The 21,827-nt window shown below is 44.0% G+C and overlaps 1 protein-coding gene across 5 annotated transcripts in view; it reads left to right on the forward strand.

Moving 5' to 3' along the window:
- Positions 1–21,827, forward strand: part of LOC124031788 (protein SOGA1-like) — a 67,842-nt gene that overhangs the window by 29,424 nt on the left and 16,591 nt on the right. For 4 of the 5 annotated variants that reach the window (XM_046343449.1, XM_046343451.1, XM_046343453.1 and 1 more), the window contains exons 4-5: positions 19,106–19,168; positions 20,023–21,342. In XM_046343449.1, the coding sequence (XP_046199405.1) occupies positions 19,106–19,168; positions 20,023–21,342 (1,383 nt within the window). The remainder of the gene's footprint in view (positions 1–19,105; positions 19,169–20,022; positions 21,343–21,827) is intronic. The other variant, XM_046343450.1, reaches the window with a different exon arrangement.

Raw genomic sequence — 21,827 nt, forward strand, 5'->3', positions numbered from 1 at the left:
GTTGATTATTGGAGTCAGGTGTGTCAGCTGGGGCAAAAGTGGGACACCAGTCAGGCCCCTGAGAACTGGAGTTATCCATCCTTAAATCAGCGGGACACTAGCTGCAGTCCAAACACTTGAACGACACACCCTATCCCCCCCAGCTCTCAAGTTAAATGGGCATTTGTGACGTATCATAACATCTGAAGAGTAGACACTTGCAGGGCAAGGGGCGCCATTGGCCAGAAATTTGTCACTCGTTCATCCTGCGATGATTGTGTTTTCTGCCACCGGTGGCTTGTGGGTGCTTTATATGAGTGCATGTCTACTTGTGAGTGCATGTCTACTTATATTAAATATGTAATTATTAATATACACCAACTGTATGATAGCTAGCAAATGAATTAGCTAACTAGTGTTAGCCTGCCTAGCTGGAACTTCTGAAGAAGGAAAATGTTTTATTTCTACAATTTCCAAAAGATAACCAAACAAAAACATATTTACTTTTTACGTCTCGTGTTTGTGCCGTCATGAGCATTAGTAGCACAATTTCTAACTAATTTGCATTTGTTTTTACTTAAACTTGTATGTTAACTTCTCCATTTATGTTGTTTTTAAGTTTTCACAGACTTTTCTTAGCGCATGTACAATCGTCGCAAATTGAATTATGGGAAGTTTCAGGCCCCGAAGTGAACATAATTGTACACTCGCAAACTCGACTAAAAACGAGGGCTGGGGGGCTTACGTTGCAAACTTCCTTTGCTTGGCTAATCATTTGGACCGCCCTCCAAGATGGCGACAGGGATTCCCCCAAGGGCATAAGGCGAGGGTAAGTGGACGAGGGTGTGTCTTTTATGAGTTTGAACCGCACCCATAGTCTGTATTAACTCGGTGGCTGCCATTTTGGTTAGAATAATGAGAAACATGTTTTGGTGGGTAAATTTGATTGGCCCACACCTGTGTGTAATTATCCATGTTTCTACTGCAGGTGGGGAGAGCACGTACAGATGGCTTTGTTTTCTTTTGTTACTTATTTATGATTTCTCATTTCAATCATTCCATCCCTCTCTCTATTTTGCTCCCTGTGTGTGTCTCTCTTTGTCTCTGTCTCTGTCTCTTCCCCCTCTCCATGGGGGAGTGTACAGTGTAAGCCTCGCCTGCGTTTAGAGCCGAGCGTAGAGCAACTACACAAGGTCATAACAGAAATGTGCCATGAGAGACAATTGCATTAAAGTTACGTTTCATCAATTTCCCATTTCAACGTTGATGTCCTGTCAGAAAGGGGAGATTGCCTGCATTACACAAGTCATGTCTCCAGGAAAGTGTTTGATGAAAAGAGGTTTCAGAGAGCGATTCGTGTGATGTTTAATTCCAGTAGACAAACAGTAAAATCCCCGACGTTTGGGCCGTTACTGGTAGCTAAATGGCAGTCAAAGCAGTCAGGGCAGGACCTAGGGGGGTTGTCCCAAATGGCAGCCTAATTCCCTATATAGTGCACTATTTTAGACCAGAGCCCTTTGAGAATAGAGTGCCATTTGGGACGTCACCTGGAAGTGACGTTGGCTTCAGCACATTAAAGGGAGAGATGAAAGGGGGGGACGTCGGGGGCTCAGCTGGGTTTGATCCTAGTCTTTGTGGGGCTGTTTGTGACACTCATCTAAAGGGCAGTCGGATGGAGGGATAACGCCTTCACTTCAATCCTTTCTTTTATCTACCTTTTGTTCCACGGTGCATGGATTCTAATGGGCCAATTTGCAAAGTGTTATTGTGACCGTGACTTGGTCAACGTGATACAACCAAAGACACCGTCTCCACCGTTCAACGTCCTTCTATCGCGGCCTAGAAATGACCTCCTCTCCTCTGCAATCTGGAGTCGACTCTTTATCTAAACTAATAAAGCTAGTCAACATGCTGTTTCCCCCCAGGCTCAGAAACAACTCCCACTCAACCTCTATATGCCCCAGGGCACCATTATAACAGTGTTTCACAGTGCTAATTGCAACACGTCCAATCACCTCGTCATAAACACTGCTCCTCTCTCTCCCAGTCTCAGAAGCATATGATGGAAGGTGTCACTGCTGCTCTACGTGGGTGGTGTGGAGGATGGCTACAGAGGGGCGAGGGGGCTCTGTTGTCAAAGATGGGGGTCTATTTTTAGGGTTGTAACAGGGTCTGTTTGTTTGGGATGGTATATGGGTGCGTGCTGTGATTCCGTGTTAAGAGTGAGAGAGCGAGAGAGGGGGAGGAGAGGGAAAGAGAAGGAGGGGGCGGGAGTGTTGCCTGCAGAAGGGATCAGGCTTTCTGGAGCTGGCCAATCTGCTAGCTCCTTGTGTAGACAATGGACATGTGCACAGAAGGGGGCTCTAGGCAAAAGATTTTTGTGGCCCCCCTCTGGACGCCGGAGCGAAACAGGTTAAGTTTTGTAGTTAATTTCCTGCAATTCTACACATTTTGCCATGGGGCAGAGAGAACTTGTTTTCCGTTTTAAAGCCAATCTCCTGAAATTCTACACATTTTGCCATGACTTGTGCCATGTTAATATGATACTGTATCTGGGTGAGAGTGACTAACAAAATCAATGGGGCGCCCCCTGGAGGTCAGGGCCCCTGGGCAATTTGGACATGATTACAACAAGTTTAGATAGCCTGGGAGACTAACTTTACTCATCAAAATAAAAGTGCTGACGTGGGCTAATTGATTGACTGGCATAACAAGTGGAAAACTGCTGACACAACCACATTTAGAAATTCTACTATTCTAACGGGACTGAGCCCCCCCCAAATAGTGCCTATGTTGCTTATGCCCAGGGCCGGCCCTGCATGTACAGTAAAGCCAAGATATGCTGAATAGAAGGGGGTGAGGGGTAGAGGGATGAAGTGATTGACTGTCCAGGTCCTACCTCAATGATTTTGTATTGTCTGGATGTACAGAACAGATTTTCAAGATGTGTATTTGTATATATCTGTCAGGCCTATGTGTTTAGTATACTGGTAAATACAACATTAGAAGATATAGTGTGTGCAATAATGTACGTGCACGTTAACACCTCTGAGTAATCCATATGCAAATAATCCCATTTCCAGTAGGGATGGGCACGGTTAATCGAATATCTGGCTACCCGAAAGGACGTTGCTATTCTATTACTTGAGCGTTCATGTAGAATTTGTTTTAAATACAATGTGGCATTTTTATACCATGAATGACAAGGAGATACCATGACATTTGAAATTCTTAGTTTAATAAAACAACAAACTTTTGAATGTAGTTTTTGTAACAGTGCATTGAACTTCTGCTGCGCATTTAGGCCTACAGGCTAGCCGGACATCAGTACGTTATTTTACCCCCTCCCAATAGCAATTACAGGTGCCTAGCGGAGTTTGCACAAGGCCTGACACAGATCAATGGCAAATACTCACCAGAAAACCTTTCTGTAACAGAATCTGTTCTATCGTGGGGAAAAGCAGACTTCTCTTTCGCTGTTGTCGGGAGCCAAACTAGCGGAGAAAAGCAAGCAGACTGTCCACTGTTTACCTCTGCCATTTGCGTCATTGTACGGTGGAGAGACTCGAGAGCAAATTTGTTCTTTTTAGTATTTCAACTATCCAGATATCCATTTTTTTACATGGTATTATTTGAATTAGTCAAATATTTTCTCATGGCCATCCCTCATTCCCAGTTCGACGTAAAAGAGAGGGCAGGAGGCGGTGTTCTTGCGTTGGTTCTTATTTCCATTGGTTTTTGAAGAGTGGATCTGTCTCATGTCAATAGGGATTTCCTGTCGTCCATGTTTTTTCCCTCCCATCCTCCATCTTCCACCAACTTGTTTTGTTGGCCTCTACTGTCAAACTGAACGAGGGAGTGCACAAGCGGTTGTCAAGGGAACCCATTAAGGTCTGTGGTGGAGGTGGTGGGATAACCCCCCCCCAATCTCTGAATCGAACATTCACTGTAGTTTAAATACTTAAATATTCATTCTTATACGTCTCCCTCCTCTCTTCCTTCTCCCTTCCCTCTCTTACTCTCCTTTCCTATGCAGATTGGCTTTATCTCCCCCACTTCTCCCTCTCTCATTTGTCACCCAGAATATATCCCTACCTGTACCTTTGCTAGATCTCTCTTTCTCGCTCTCTCTACACCTGCAGAGCTCCTTTCTTAGGTATTCACACTTACTAGACTTTCCGCAAAAATACCCTCGCCTATGCATATACTGCATTGTAAACTTGCAAACTTGTCACTTCTCGACCGCACGACACACACGCCCTAAAATTGCCCCCCTCTAAGCAGGGCAGTGTAAACAGAATTGTCTCGTTGAGCTAACACTCCTGACGGTAAAAACTGTAATAGCAGTGTTTTTGAAACAGCTGAAATGTACAGACCTTTTCCTTTATTTTGGAGACTTGTTTGATTGAGTTTTTACCTGAAATTGCAGTAACGGCCAGTTACATTCTGAAAATGTCACCGTGGTTTTACATCTAAATAGTGCATTTTTGCTTGACTGCACTGAACCGCCAGTGACATCCAAGTATCGTCACTAGTTGCCACTGTCATAAACCCCTTCTTTTTCTAAAATGTATCTTCTTAAAATCTGTTTTTAAACCTAACCCTCGCCACACTGCTAACCTTATGCCTAACCCCCTAACCTTAAATGGAGACCATTAGGCAACTGTGTTGACTTTGTGGCTGTATAATCTAGTGGAAACCGAGGTCAGAGAAGAAGCAAGTCTCCAGGCTATTATTATTAACATTTTGAGTCACAATTTGCTTTTACCTCATATAATGACTTCCATGATATTGATAAAAATGAAGTCTGTTTTTTTCTACGGTAACTTTAATACGGTAGCTGGTGTGAACCCAATAACTCCTATTTAGCTATGGTTTAGCTAAACGTCAGCTTTCAGCTACATCCAGCATTTTTGTGAGGATGCAGAAATTAGCTATTTGTGACCGACCATCTCTTTTCGGGTCTTTTGTTCCAAAATGTTCAATTGTGTATTGTATATTGAATAAAAGTACAGACTCAGAGCTTCAAAGCGGAATATCATACACTGTAGTTGGAGGAAACATGGGGAAGTGAGGCTGCTTTCAAAGTTGCTAGATTTATAATCCCATTTAGGAAAAAAGGCATTCAAACATTTTGCTGCGATTTTCACACTTGCTCTACTTTAATCCTTGGGAAATATATTTAGAAAATATATGAACCAAATTGACTAAATGGATACTCTGAACATTACCTCATCAATTTCCCCCATTAGGCAAACCACTAACAGTATTAAATAGCCTATTGTTGAGAAATAAAGATAACCTTTCACATTGAACAGCTACAGTGCTGCTCTTTGTTTACGCCCATGTAGCATCGTTCACACCCTCTAAAGCCTTTAGACCCACCCGTTTCAAGGAAATGACATTGAAACACATGTGGAGGTAGTGCTTAAAAAACTAAAAACTTGTCTTTTCTTTTTCTTGTCTTTTAAGACTTAACTTAACTATTAACTTTAAGTGTTAAATGTTGTAGCCTACACTTAGGAAAATATTAAAGCACACAAACACCATAAAGACTTAGGTAAAAACACAATATAGACTTAGGCTTATATCATCAGATCCTTTAAAAATATATATATTTCACCATTATTTAACCAGGTAAGCTAGTTGAGAACAAGTTCTCATTTGCAACTGCGACCTGGCCAACATAAACGCATAGCAGTTCAACACACAACAACACAGAGTTACACATGGAATGTACAAAACATACAGTCAATAATAATAATACAGTAGAACAAAAGAAAACAAAGTCTACATACAGTGAGTGCAAATGAGGTCAAATAAGGGAGTTAACCTCTTGCTCCTACCTGACGCTAGAGCTCTGGAAATGCAAATGCGCTACGCTAAATGCTAATAGTATTAGTTAAAACTCAAACGTTCATTAAAATACACATGCAGGGTATTGAATTAAAGCTACACTCGTTGTGAATCCAGGACACAAGTCAGATTTTTTAAATGCTTTTCGGCGAAAGCATGAGAAGCTATTATCTGATAGCATGTAACACCCCAAAAGACCCGCAGGGGACGTAAACAAAATAATTTGCATAGTCGTCGCTACACAAACCGCACAAATAAAATATAAAACATTCATTACCTTTGACCATCTTCTTTGTTGGCACTCCTAGATGTCCCATAATCACTATTGGGTCTCTTTTTTTCGATTAAATCGGTCCATATATAGTGTAGATATCGATCTATGAAGACTGTGTGATAAACGGAAAAAATAGCGTTTTAACGTAACGTCATTTTTTTAAATTCAAAAAGTTGATGATAAACTTTCACAAAACACTTCGAAATACTTTTGTAATGCAACTTTAGGTATTAGTACACGTTAATAAGCGATAAAATTAATCAGGAAGCGATGTAACTTCTATAGCTTTCGGTCTCGAAAAGATGTCTGGAGAGAGCTCGACCAAAACATCCGGTCGGAGACGGGAGGGAATCGATTCCCTTGATTCAGTTTGACGAAGAATCAAAGCTGAATCAAATGACAAGACTCTAGACATCGCGTGGAAGCTGTAGGCACTGAAACCTCGGCCTCGTGTAATTTGGTTCACTTTGAACAATTCCTGGAAGTGGCGCAAGGATATTTATTTCCATTTTCAGTGATCAGATTTTCTTGCACTTTTCGATGAAACGCACGTTCTGTTATAGGCACAGCCGTGATTTAACCAGTTTTATAAACGTCTGAGTGTTTTCTATCCATACATACTAATCATATGCATATACTATATTCCTGGCCTGAGTAGCAGGGCGCTGAAATGTTGCGGGATTTTTAACAGAATGTTCGAAAAAGTAGAGGGTCGACTGAAGAGGTTAAGGCAATAAATAGGCCATGGTGGCGAAGTAATTACAATATGACAATTAAACACTGGAATAGTAGATGTGCAAAAGATGGATGTGCAAGTAGAGATACTGTGGTGCAAAAGGAGCAAAATAAATAAATACAGTATGGGAATGAGGTAGATAGATGGGCTGTATAAAGATCAGGTATGAACAGGTGCAGTGATCTGTGAGCTGCTCTGACAGCTGGTTCTTAAAGCTAGTGAGGGAGATGGGAATCTCCAGCTTCAGTGATTTTTGCAGTTCGTTCCAGTCAGTGGCAGCAGAGAACTGGAAGGAAAGGTGACCAAAGGAGGAATTGGATTTGGGGGTGACCAGTGACATATACCTGCTGGAGTGTGTGCTACGAGTGGGTGCTGCTATGGTGACCAGCGAGCTGAGATGGGATGGGGCTTTAACTAGCAGAGACTTGTAGATAACCTGTAGCCAGTGGGTTTGGCGACGAGTATGAAGCGAGGGACAGCCAACGAGAGCGTACAGGTCGCAGTGGTGGGTAGTACAGTGGAGCAAAAAAGTATTTAGTCAGCCACCAATTGTGCAAGTTCTCCCACTTAAAAAGATGATAGAGAGGTCTGTAATTTTTATCATAGGTACACTTCAACTATGACAGACAAAATGAGAAAAAAATCCAGAAAATCACATTGTAGGATTTTTAATGAATTTATTTGCAAATTATGGTGGAAAATAAGTATTTGTTCACCTACGAACAAGCACGATTTCTGGCTCTCACAGACTTGTAACTTCTTCTTTAAGAGGCTCCTTTGTCCTCCACTCGTTACCTGTATTAATGGCACCTGTTTGAACTTGTTATCAGTATAAATGACACCTGTCCACAACCTCAAACAGTCACACTCCAAACTCCACTATGGCAAAGACCAAAGAGCTACAAAATTGTAGACCTGCACCAGGCTGGGAAGACTGAATCTGCAATAGGTAAGCAGCTTGGTTTGAAGAAATCAACTGTGGGAGCGATTATTAGGAAATGGAAGACATACAAACCACTGATAATCTCCTTCGATCTGGGGCTCCATGCAAGATCTCACCCCGTGGGGTCAAAATGATCACAAGAACGGTAAGCAAAAATCCCAGAACCACACGGGGGACCTAGTGAATGAGCTGCAGAGAGCTGGGACCAAAGTAACAAAGCCTACCATCAGTAACACACTACGCCGCCAGGGACTCCTGCAGTGCCAGACATGTCCCCCTGCTTAAGCTAGTACATGTCCAGGCCCGTTTGAAGTTTGCTAGAGAGCATTTGGATGATCCAGAAGAAGATTGGGAGAATGTCATATGGTCAGATGAACTCAACTCGTCGTGTTTGGAGTACAAAGAATGCTGAGTTGCATCCAAAGAACACCATACCTACTGTGAAGCATGGGGGTGGTAACATCATGCTTTGGGCTGTTTTTCTGCAAAGGGACCAGGACGACTGATCCGTGTAAAGGAAAGAATTAATGGGGCCATGTATCGTGAGATTTTGAGTGAAAACCTCCTTCCATCAGCAAGGGCATTGAAGATGAAACGTGGCTGGGTCTTTCAGCATGACAATGATCTCAAACACACCGCCCGGGCAACGAAGGAGTGGCCTCGTAAGAAGTATTTCAAGGTCCTGGAGTGGCCTAGCCCGTCTCCAGATCTCAACCCCATAGATAATCTTTGGAGGGAGTTGAAAGTCCGTGTTGCCCAGCAACAGCCCCAAAACATCACTGCTCTAGAGGAGATCTGCATGGAGGAATGGGCCAAAATACCAGCAACAGTGTGTGAAAACCTTGTGAAGACTTACAGAAAACGTTTGACCTCTGTCATTGCCAACAAAGGGTATATAACAAAGTATTGAGATAACTTTTGTTATTTACCAAATACTTATTTTCCACCATAATTTGCAATTAAATTCATTAAAAATCCTACAATGTGATTTTCTGGATTTTTTTCCCATTTTGTCTGTCATAGTTGAAGTGTACCTATGATGAAAATTACGGGCCTCTCTCATCTTTTTAAGTGGGAGAACTTGCACAATTGGTGGCTGACTAAATACTTTTTTGCCCCACTGTATACTGTGTGTGTATATGTGTACATTATGTGTATATACAGAATATTTTATTTTTGCTCCTTCTGATATTTCTTAATCTCTTTATTTTGTATTTTTTGGGGGTTTTGTGTATTGTTTTTTTATTGCTAGGTAATTACTGCACTGTTGGAGCTAGTAACAAAGCATTTTGCTGCACCTGCGATAACATCTGCAAAGTTGTGTATGTAACCAATAAACTTTGATTTGATTTGTGGATTACATTTGGTTCCGGGGACTCTGTGTATGTAGATTTGGGGTTGTGCTGCTGGTCCATTGTGAGTGCAGTAAAAGGACAATATGAGGAGAGGAGGGACTGAGACAGAGGGGGTGCTGGTGTTTAGGCTGTCCCCCTGGATTTTGCTCTGCTGACAGGCTTTAGAGGACATCTACAGACCCCTCATCCCTCTCTCCCTCCCTCCCACCTTCCTCTCTCTCTCCCCAACTCATTGTTGCACAGACACTTTCTCTAAACTCTAACACTGCACACAGACTGACACACCAACAGACAGAAACGCACACACACGTTACTCTGTTTGCTCCACTTGAAATTGACCAATCATATTAATAACAAGCTTTCAGAAAGATATTTAACCAGTGGACACACAGGGTCAGACCAAACAACCACACTCTTCTGTCCCACAGCCTTCCTACAATGTCTGAAAGTGAGCAGCAGTGAGTTTGGTAACAAAGAGACATATCTCCACCCACTGGATCTCAAACTTGGGTTGATCCGAACACCATTGATTGTTCTTTGGATTAGACCAAAAGCAATGCGGGTGTGTATTGTCTGGTGTTGTTGTCATCTCCACTCACATCACCCACAGTTCTGCTATAGCAGTCGGGGAAGTGTCATGCAAATATACTATTCTACTTCACTTCCCTCTTTGGAGTGCAGATAGAATAAAGATGTCATTTATTTAGAAAGTGCCTCCTCCATCACTGCAATAACACCAGTTGATGTTACGACTAGAATAGCATCGATTGCTTTTTAATAATCCTACCAATTTGGATATTCATATTTCAAATTTTATGACACTTTTATTGCTCCCATTGTTTCATGCTTCCGCCGTTTTGAATGGTGCTGACGGAGCGATCCATTGTTTCATGTTTCCGCCGTTTTGAATGGTGCTGACGGAGCGATCCATTGTTTCATGCTTCCGCCGTTTTGAATGGTGCTGACGGAGCGATCCATTGATCCATTGTTTCATGCTTCCGCCGTTTTGAATGGTGCTGACGGAGCGATCCATTGTTTCATGCTTCCGCCGTTTTGAATGGTGCTGACGGAGCGATCCATTGTTTCATGCTTCCGTTTTGAATGGTTGATCCATTGTTTCATGCTTCCGCCGTTTTGAATGGTGCTGACGGAGCGATCCATTGTTTCATGCTTCCGCCGTTTTGAATGGTGCTGACGGAGCGATCCATTGTTTCATGCTTCCGCCGTTTTGAATGGTGCTGACGGAGCGATCCATTGTTTCATGCTTCCGCCGTTTTGAATGGTGCTGACGGAGCGATCCATTGTTTCATGCTTCCGCCGTTTTGAATGGTGCTGACGGAGCGATCCATTGTTTCATGCTTCCGCCGTTTTGAATGGTGCTGACGGAGCGATCCATTGTTTCATGTTTCCGCCGTTTTGAATGGTGCTGACGGAGCGATCCATTGTTTCATGCTTCCGTTTTGAATGGTGCTGACGGAGCGATCCATTGTTTCATGCTTTTTGAATGGTGCTGACGGAGCGATCCATTGTTTCATGCTTCCGCCGTTTTGAATGGTGCTGACGGAGCGATCCATTGTTTCATGCTTCCGCCGTTTTGAATGGTGCTGACGGAGCGATCCATTGTTTCATGCTTCCGCCCGTTTTGAATGGTGCTGACGGAGCGATCCATTGTTTCATGCTTCCGCCGTTTTGAATCGATCCATTGTTTCATGATCCATTTTCCTTCCCCGTTTTGAATGGTGCTGACGGAGCGATCCATTGTTTCATGCTTCCGCCGTTTTGAATGGTGCTGACGGAGCGATCCATTGTTTCATGCTTCCGCTGTTTTGAATGGTGCTGATGGAGCGATCCATTGTTTCATGCTTCCGCTGTTTTGAATGGTGCTGACGGAGCGATCCATTGTTTCATGCTTCCGCCGTTTTGAATGGTGCTGACGGAGCGATCCATTGTTTGAGTGCCTGACAGAGTCATCAGTAGGAGTGCGGGACTATCCCCCCCCCCCCCCCCGGTTGAGCCGCCACCAGAGTCATGACCCCTCGTCTTATCTAGGCATGCCAGGGTCCCTTGTACACCACAGGAGGTTGGTGGCACCTTAATTGGGGAGGACATGGTCGTGGTAATGGCTGGAGTGGAATTGGTGGAACGGTATCATATTCGTTTGATGCCATTCTCCCCTAAGCAGCCTCAACTGTTGCACACTATTACTCTCCATTATCAACTAGTCAGCATATCCTACACTCTCACCCTCTCTCTCTTACTCTCTCTCTCATTCTTACTCTCTCCCACACCTACACTCCTCTCTCTTCCTCTGTTTTTCATGAATTATAATCAATTATAATCCACATAATTATTCACCTTTCCTTTTGCTGCAGGATTCTTTCCCTTCTGTCGCAAACTGTCTGAAATGAAGATCCTACGTGTGTGTGTGTGTGTGTGTGTGTGTGTGTGTGTGTGTGTGTGTGTGTGTGTGTGTGTGTGTGTGTGTGTGTGTGTGTGTGTGTGTGTGTGTGTGTGTGTGTGTGTGTGTGTGTGTGTGTGTGTGTGTGTGTGTGTGTGTGTGTGTGTGTGTGTGTGTGTGTGTGTGTGTGTGTGTGTGTGTGTGTGTGTGTGTGTGTGTGTGTGTGTGTGTGCGCCATCAGATGTCCACCAAATCCAGTAAACCCACATTAGTGTCGCGATGATGTCTGTTCCTATCCTAACATTCATTGTTGCACAAGTCCTTCTGTAGCTCAGTTGGTAGAGCATGGCGCTTGTAATGCCAGGGTAGTGGGTTCGATCCCCGGGACTACCCATACGTAGAATGTATGCACACATGACTGTAAGTCGCTTTGGATAAAAGCGTCTGCTAAATGGCATATATTATTATTATATTATTGTTGCACAAGTTAAATCTTTCCAAGCCCTGAACTGTGAGGTTGTGTAACAGCGTTCTCCGTCCTTTTCTCTGCACCAGGCGTTATTTCCCAAGTCCAGTCTGGCAAAGCCAAGCAGAGCGGTACTGGGCTTAAGTGTTTCCTGATTTACACTGTAGGGCAAATCCAAGCAGAGCGGTACTGGGCTTAAGTGTTTCCTGATTTACACTGTAGGGCAAAGCCAAGCAGAGCTGTACTGGGCTTAAGTGTTTCCTGATTTACACTGTAGGGCAAAGCCAAGCAGAGCGGTACTGGGCTTAAGTGTTTTCTGATTTACACTGTAGGGCAAAGCCAAGCAGAGCTGTACTGGGCTTAAGTGTTTTCTGATTTACACTGTAGGGCAAAGCCAAGCAGAGCTGTACTGGGCTTAAGTGTTTCCTGATTTACACTGTAGGGCAAAGCCAAGCAGAGCGGTACTGGGCTTAAGTGTGCAGGCATGATGGCCAGGCCGGAGCCTTACTACAAAAAAACACATGGTTTTTCAACACCCTTGTGAACATATCATGTGAATGTTATTTCCCCCCACGTGTGCATTTTTTCCATACTTCCTGTGTCCCATCTAGGGACCAACCAGGGCCTAAATAGTCCTTTAGCTTCAGAGGCAAACCAGCAGTGGGATACCGGGTGCTCTGCTGCTGGAATGAACGTGCCAAACAAAGGCAGTGAAAGCAAAGGCCAAAGGGTAATATAACCAAATAGAGGGAAAATTGCAGGAAAGAGGGAGGCGTTTCTATTTAATAGCGTTACACAAAATGTTTTTACGGAAAACTATTTTTGCATCCATTTACGTTCATTTGTTCTCACAGATTTGAATTATCTTCTTGCAATATTTTGTTTTGCCATCAAGACTTTTAAGGTTTATGTTTTGCTTTCGATATCATTCTTTCTGTTTGCCATACTAAGAATTGTGTTCTCGACTTCAGAAGTTTTGTTTAATATTGATGTCACAAAAGTAACTCGCTCACTAGAGGATTGCACCATATAATAACTAGTGATGGGGGAAATCTGTGAATATTGCAACATTATTTTGGACAATATTATATTGATACTGTGACCCCAAATATCCATTTGTAATTTTTTTAATAGAATTATCTACTAGATTTTTTTTTTAATTGCTAGGTAGCGTTAGCTAGCACTAGTCGGCAGTACATGCGCCAAAACTCCGGTATTTTTCATCCCATGGCTTTGTACTCCATCTTTTTAAATTACGATCAAACATGTTTTCATCGCTTTTATTTCCATGACTGATCAAAACAAATTTGATCTATTTGCAGCATTTATGAACCTGCCCCTTAAAAAAAGTTAGTCTATCCTTTGTTTCACAGATTTTCCCGCTAAATCGTTCCCGTCTTGGGCTTTTTAAGATGTGGTCACCCTCATTTCCGTTGGAAACATTGCTAATGCAACATGCTAACACCATCTTTTCACACCATAACATTATTTATGTTTTCTTAAACATGAAACTTGCCAATGCGATTTTCTCTTTCACATGTGGAATTGCAAGCTCGGTTGTGAAAAACAATCATGTGGAAGTTTTTCACATGAAACGGAATGTTTTTTCACACGTGAACTTGCAATTCCACATGTGAAAATGAGCTTTTCACATGTGAATGTTTTCCACGTGAAACTACATATCCGATTTCCACATGAAAGTTTTGAACATGCGATACCGAAAATGTCACATTTGAAACGGCATTTCACATGCGAGGTGAAAACATGTTCTTATCCTCACGTGAAAAGGTGGCGTCAACATGTGAACTCTAAATGTAATACATGTCAAAATATGGTTTCAACGGGTGAATTTTTAACATCGACGTGTGAAAACAGCTATTTTACTCGTGAAAATGCAATTTCACGTGTCTAAGGGGGACCTACACGTCTCGCCCTCCCTCTCGCAGGAGAGAGACATCCAGCCAGGGATCAGCCTACCAACCTACCCCCTCCAGGCCTCTGGTTACCCAGCCCACACCACTAGAGTTACAGCCTGTTGACATACACACACAGAACCATGTTATCAGATAGCACAGACACATGCCGTTGAATGCTCATGTTTTTTTTGCTGGGGATAGAGTGTGTGTGCGTGCACGCATCTGTATGTGTGTGCATGTGTGTGTCTTTAACTGTGCATTGTGCAGGTGTGTTTAGGCATGACACAGGCAGACTTGGACTGGCACCACCTTACATGCACTGGAACAGTAAAAACAACTCAAATGTTTTACTGCGTATTGTAAATTATGCTGCATTGTGGGAAAATTGCTGTATTTTGAATGGCTCTGTCATTCCACTCCACAGAATACAGTACCGTACCGTATCTTTAGAGGGCTGAAAACCTTTTGACCACTAGTGGGTGAATGGTATTGTTGTTGCTGGATCATTAACATATTTTGAGGCATGCCTTGTAAGAGGCTATATTTGTTGCACCTGTGAGTGAGAATGATGTACCCATTTTTCACTCCTATGTGGTTATAGAGACCCATGAATTAAAACTGTATAGGGGACAGATTGGAGTGGCAGGAATTCTTAAACTTGAAATGGTTTACCATTTTTCCATGTCTTTCTGGTCTGTTTTGCCCTGTATTTGCCACCTGTTTGGAAGCTTTTGTTAAGGCCTCTAGATGTACAAGTGACATAAAACACGAAATATTCATTCACATTCTATAATGTGTAAACACTATAGCAGCAAATCTGCTGGCACCAATCCCTTGTAATTATAGTAAAATACTGTGAAATACAAAGCCCTCCCCTCAATGAATTTCATTAATCCATTAATTCATTAATTCCGATTATGGTAGCGTTTACTTTTTTTTTACACAGTATTTGCTTTGATACTGTACTTATACTACTGTATGTGTACTATAATATGAAATACAGATAGCCTCACAGTAGCCTGTGCGCTACTGTTAAATTCACGGTGACCCTTTTACAGTGTACAGAGACATCATTTCAAACCTCATCTCCCTGATGTTGTCCCGGTTCTGCCTCTGTGTTTTACTGAGGTTGAGTCAGCCCTGCATTGTTTGTGTGAGTGGCCTTGTGTTCTGAATGACACGTAGCTGTTGCACAGAGAGCGCCGGACGATTACGTCAACCTGGCAGAGCGGGTGGAATTTTGTCTGGTTTTGTTTTGTGGGTGTGAGATTGCAGAGCAGGAAGGCTGTGTCCCAAATTACACCCTACACTCTTTTTTTTTTAAAGGTTCCAAAAGGGTTCTTCGACTGTCCCCGTAGGAGAAACCTTTTTGAGTGTGAAAATGATTGATATTTGATACAGCTATTGGGGTGACCGTATTACCGCCACACCTGCAGTCATGAGTCATGACCGCAGTAAAAGTCCATGTGACCGTTGAGTCATGGTAATCTCCTTTTATGCACTCTGGACATGCTTTGGTAGTACCAAACTTGCTAACAACCATCAGGTCGCTAATGGCCTGGTACTCAGGGCTCTATTGCCCCTCTAACCACTCTGACATCAATGCATAGGGGATCGAAAATCGCACCAAACACTTATGAAAACAGTATGGCTATCATACTTGTGACACTGTTAGAATCACCTTGCTGTGATGATCAATTTGAAGAAAGAAGTTCAACAGCAGGTTTAAACAGTGTAAAACATGGTTGTTGTGGGTGTTGTTTCAAAGCCTAACAACGAAATGGACGGAGTGAAGATGAGTTAACTCCCATACATATAGGCTTATGAGGGGGGGATTAAAATGACATTGTACAGAGCCTAATGCATATTACGTCTGGGAGAAAAACATACAACAAAACTGATTTAAGATGTCTTCGGTGCATAATTGGTCTAGCCTATACTCCAAAATTAAACACATTTGAGTAATTGCCTTCGAGTGTGGACGGTATTTTTATGCAAACTAAATGGACTGGTTATCTTATTGCACGCTCCAGAACGTATATTCATGAGTCTGGGAGAGAACGTCTAACTTGGCGATGCTGTTGTTTCATTGATTGTGCAGGGCGGCTTACAGTTAGTACAATTAGCGGATTTCTATTTGATTTAGAATAGCCTAGTAATAGGTCATTTTATATTTTCATAATTAATTGGGTGACACATTACCTTTAGCTACAGAATATCTCAGCACCGTGCGTTTCCATCTCCTCCTCTCTCTCCTTTATTCCCTTCTAGAGCGCGCGAAGGGCTGTCAACAGTTTAGTGAGATATGTTTAGTTGGGAAAAACATGTTACTATCGATGTTCCCGAACAGATTTCACTTGGTTCCCCAAATGAAGCACTGGGTAGCTGCAGGGACAGGGTTGGAGAGCCTATGGCATATCAGCTGTCGCGCTGCGAGAACATACTCTTCAAACAGTGGTTGTGAATGGAGTGAAATAAGTGTTGTTGTATTTATTTCTCGGCTGATCATATTAAGCACAGCTCCTCTGTAAAACCGAAGTAGCCTATAGAATGGACTGGTGGGAAAGTGTGCAGCCTCCAATTTGTTATTTGAGTGCATGATTTTTTATTTAACTAGGCAAGTCAGTTAAGAACAGATGTTCATTTACAATGATGGTCTACCCCGGACGACGCTGTGCAAGTTGTGCACCGCCCTATGGTACTCCCCAATCACGGTCAGATGTGATGCAGCCTGGATTCAAACCAGGGACTGCAGTGATGTCTCTTGCACTGAGATGCAGTGCCTTAGACCACTGCACCACTCGGGAGCCCGAGCCTGATAATGGGCCATTATAAATCTAAACAAATTTTACATATTAGTAAAGACAAGATTTCATTGAGACTAGGGGCAGCAGGTAGGCTAGTGGTCCAAAAAATTCAAAAAAGATGAGGTCACTGTGTTTTTTATTGATGGGAAACTAGATTTATGAGGCACATGGTTGCAGTTCCTATGGCTTCCACTAGATGTCAACAGTCTTTAGAAATTGGTTGATGTTTTTCCTTTGAGAAATGAAGAAGTACGGCTGTACTTTAAGTGTCAAGCCAAGTGGACTCTTTTGTTTGGTGCGCGCGACCTGGAGCTCACTCCACTTTGATTTTATCCGCTATTGAACGCAGTATATTCCGTCTTAAATTTGATCGATTATTTACGTTTTAGGATACCTAAAGTTGGATTAGAAAAGTTGTTTGAAATGTTTGGACCAAGTTTACAGGTAACTTATTAGATCATTTGTAGTCATGTTGGGCGAGTTGGGACCAGTGTATTTCTGAAATCAAACGCGCCAAATAAATTGACATTTTGGGGATATAAAGAAATAATTTATTGAACAAAATTACCATTTGTGATGTTTCTGGGACATATTGGAGTGCCAACAGAAGAATATCTTCAAAGGTAAGGCATGAATTATATCGTTATTTCTGACTTTCGTGTCGCACCTGCTTGGTTGAAATATGATGTGTTTGTATGATGGGGCGCTGTCTTCAGATAATCGCTTGGTTTGCTTTCGCCGTAAAGCCTTTTTGGAATCTGACACGGTGGCTGGATTAACGTAACGCCAGGGTAGTGGGTTCGATCCCCGGGACCACCCATACGTAGAATGTATGCACACATGACTGTAAGTCGCTTTGGATAAAAGCGTCTGCTAAATGGCATATATTATTATTATTATATTATTAACAAAAAGGTCAGCTTTATTTTGGTGTATTGCACTGTGATTTTATGAAAGTTAAATATTTCTAATAATTTAAGTTGAATTCCGGGCTCCGTAATTTCACTGGAAGTTAGCGGAACGTCTAGCCATAACAGGTCTTAATGAACAGTCAATTACGGTGAGACCGGCAGTCTTTTGCATGATAATAACCGCCACACCCCTGGAGATAACAAAATAGGTAAGGGGGACAGAAAAAAATTGATGTGAGATGTTTGTATCTTATAGGGGTTTTATAGATGAGTGGGTATTGGGGTTTAGCTCTGTGTTCAAATGGTGTAAGCCTGCCATGTCACAGTGGCACCACGACATCCCTGTTACAGCTGGACTGTCGAAACCAATGGTCAAAACAAAATGAAAAAAGTGTCCCACGGTTGGGCGATACTTGGCAGGGATCAATACTTCCAGTATCTCTCCATTGATTCTACCTTGAAGTTTAGCACCATTTAAAGGTTCTCAGCCACCAGCAACAAGCTGAACTGACATTGTCAGCAAAGGCAAAATGAGGGTTGAGGATTGGATGCATCTCTTTATGCTGTACCGGCACCGCTTTAAATCCAATCTAGTTACTCTGCTCTCTAGCTGGATTTTTTTGCACTGGGGGGGAATTGGTTCTGGATGTTGTGTGTGTGTGTGTGCATACTGTACGTATGTGTCCACTGTGTTAAAGGCTCTATACTGTACTGTGGTAGCAGGGTCTTGTTTGTTTTCAGCTTGATTTAATAAAACACAGCAGAATGGACTGTGGATATCCCTGCCTTTTTCACCAGCCAGCTCAGTGCGGAGAAAGTAGCCAGTTTCCATGGAAACGCCTTGGCGAGATAAGCTTGTACTGCAGCGCGTCTGTCTGTCTGTCTGTGTGTGTGTGTGTGTTTGTGTCTCTCTGCACTCTGGTAGGAATTAGGATTTATTAGGATTTAACTGAAGCCCAGGTGACCTACGGGAGGGGCTAGCTATCGTTAGCAACGCTGTTCCTTTTCTCTCTTTATGGTCTCATCTCAGTTTACTATCTTCCTCTCTTCAGCTTTCTCTTTCTTTCTTTCTTTCTTTCTTTCTTTCTATATCTCTGTCTCCCTCTCCCCCCCGCCACCCCTTCCTCTCTGTTTACATAGCAGGAATGCGGTCAACTGTAGCTTCACACCCCTATCAGTGTCACTGTGGGGATTAACATCTCCATGGTGATGATAAACTTGGGTAAAGTGGCAGGGGTGAAGGGGGCGACAGGGGCAAGTTGGGTGAGCGAGTGGCGGGGGAGAAGGCTTGGAGATTGGTAGTATTATTATTATGTTGTATAACGCCTTGGCCAATGTGCTGCTGCATGCTCTTTTGGGGGTCTAGGACCTAGGCTGGGTTACTGTGAAAGCACTTGGTTCATTTGATTTGTTGACTGATTGATACTAATTATTGTCACTATATGTGTTTCCCTCTATTTTCAGAACTCTCTGAAGAAGCGAGGCGCTCGGCCAAACAACAAGCCAGAGAAGAAGCTGTCTCCCCAGGTAACCCAGACTTACAGAGACAGTTAAACTGATTGTTCTCACTTTTGCGACCTGGGAAGGAGATGATACACTTCCAAGTTAGCGCAACGTTTGACAATAGCAGATCAAGCTTTTGCGCACATTCCTCTCTCTCTCCTCTCTCCTCTTTCTCTCGCGTTGAGGTTGTGGTGGTACACAATGTGTGTGTATGGGGAGGGGGAGGGGGTGTGGTGTTTTTAGTATAATGAGGACGTCAAAAGCCTCTCTCTCTCGTCCTTCATTCCTGTGGGGATGAGGTTCATGCTTAATATTATAATATTGGAGTGCAAACATACTGTAAATAGTATAAACCCTCTCCAGACTGTGTTTAATGTTCTGGCAAATAGTCTATAGCCAATAAATCACACAACACAAAGTATTATTTAATGGGCCTGGATCATTTTGGGCCGCTTGGTTAAATAATAAATGGAAGGGAATCTGAATAATAGCCTCTGCAAAATAAATGTGGGTTTAATATTCAAAATGGCTTCTGTCTGTTATAAATACACCAATGTCCCTAAGTGCCCCCAGCCACCACACATTTCATATCACTGTAATATAGCGTGCATGACTTCCCGTTGTCGCATCCACCTACCCCACTTTGCCTAAAAAAATAACTTTGCATTGGTCTAACTATTTGCTGGGGTTACCATGAGGATGTCAGATGAGTTCAAGCTATTATGTTAACGGGAAGAAACAATTCACTTTTTTTCATTTGTCATTTTGGCCTCATAATCTTTCTCTCTGTGATATGTTAGCTGGAGATATCTTGTATTTTTGTGTGTGAGTTAGTTAGGAACACTGACAACACACTAACTACCTGTCTATGTGGCCAGCAGGAGGACAGTTCTGACCTCAAGTGCCAGCTCCACTTTGCCAAGGAGGAGTCAGCGCTCATGTGCAAGAAGCTGACCAAGATGGCCAAGGACAGCGAGGAAATGCGGGAGGAGCTGGCCAAGTACCGTTCGATGTACGGCGATGTAGACGCCTCGCTCACCGTGGAGGAGGTCAACGACTCGCCCCACACGCGCGAGGCCGAGGTCAGAGTTCACCTGAAGCTGGTGGAGGAGGAGGCCAACCTGCTGAGCCGGCGCATTGTGGAACTGGAGGTGGAGAACCGCGGCCTGCGGGCCGAGATGGACGATATGAAGGGCCAGGAGCTGCCACCAGGCCTGGGGGTCGGCGGCATGGGAGGACATGGAGGAGGAGGTCTGGAGAACGTGATGGAGCTCCAGAGGCACCTGCAGTTTGTTGAGGAGGAGGCGGAGCTGCTGCGGCGCTCGCTGTTGGAGATGGAGGAGCAGAACAAGCTGCTGATGAACGAGATCAACCGCTACAAGTCGGAGCTGCCGCTGGCATCGGACCCAGACCAGGACGACTCCTCGTCCATCTCTCTCCTGGAGGACAGTCATGGTGGGGGGGCTCTGATCAGCACAGAGGCCCCCCAGGAGGAGCTGCTGCAGGCCGCCAGGCTCCAGATCGGGGATCTGAGTGGCAAGGTGAAGAAGCTCCAGTATGAGAACCGTGTGTTGCTGTCCAACCTGCAGCGCTGCGACCTGGCCTCTTACCACAGCTCTTCCAGGCCCGCCCTGGAGACCGACGCAGAGGCAGGGGACTCAGCTGAGTGCCTCCCCAGCCAGGCTCACCGCGAGGGCCCCATCGGAGGGGAGAACGAGCCCCTGGAGGAGAGGGAGAAGAAGACATCCACTGGGTTTCCTGTCCCCCTGGGGCTGAAGGACCGTGAATCCCTGCTAGCCATGAGGGACCAAGCCCGCCTAATCTCTACAGCCATCCAGCTGCTGACTGCCTCCGACTCCAACTGCCCTTCCATCTCCCTCTACCGCAAGATCTCCTCCGGGGAGGCTGCAGAGCCATGTGTCCCAGAGAAGAGCCAGCAGGCCCAGCCCTCGGAGCTCCAGGATCTTCCCCTGGTGGAGGCTCTGACGGGCAGGCTGCGAGCACTGCACACCCAGCTCCAGGCTTTTGTGGAGCGGGTTGAGAGCCTAGGCACCACCCCCTCAGGGAGGGCACAGGTGGAGGGGGCATCCCCCCTGCCTCTACTGTCCGAGGCTGGGGACTCTGTGGTGGGTGCACCCTCTGCCTCTCACCCCTGCCCTCCAGACGACCAGGCGGGTGAGATCCCCGCAGAGCAGAAGGTAAGAACAAACCCCCCTACTCCTCCTCTTCCCACCCCTCCTTTATTATCGATCGTGTTTCTTTCCTTTTATTTTTATATCCTCTTTTTTGGGGGGGGGGGGGTAACAAATCTATTATTTCTGTCCTGTTTGCTCTTTGAACCACGTTACGGCTTACTAATGCTCCTCCTCCATCCCAGCTCACACTATGGTTTCTCCCTGGCACAGAATGCTGCCAGTACACATGATACGCATGCTGCTTTGACGCCTTACAGCCCGCTATAGATGCTGCATAGAGCTCCGGCCTCAAATGCAGCCACCGCTGTGCTGCATGACCATGACATGATAGGGTGATAAGGAAATCCTAGAAACCGTAAACCACCATCTATTTACACACATCAAGAGGCAATCGTCATAGCCATGTAAATGTACTGTATATGCGCGAGTAGGGCTATTAAAGGTGTAATAAGAGCGCATTGAATTAGACTTGTTGAGTACCCTGTTAT

The sequence above is a fragment of the Oncorhynchus gorbuscha genome, linkage group LG03 (genome assembly GCF_021184085.1).
Source record: "Oncorhynchus gorbuscha isolate QuinsamMale2020 ecotype Even-year linkage group LG03, OgorEven_v1.0, whole genome shotgun sequence".
NCBI lineage: Eukaryota > Metazoa > Chordata > Actinopteri > Salmoniformes > Salmonidae > Oncorhynchus > Oncorhynchus gorbuscha.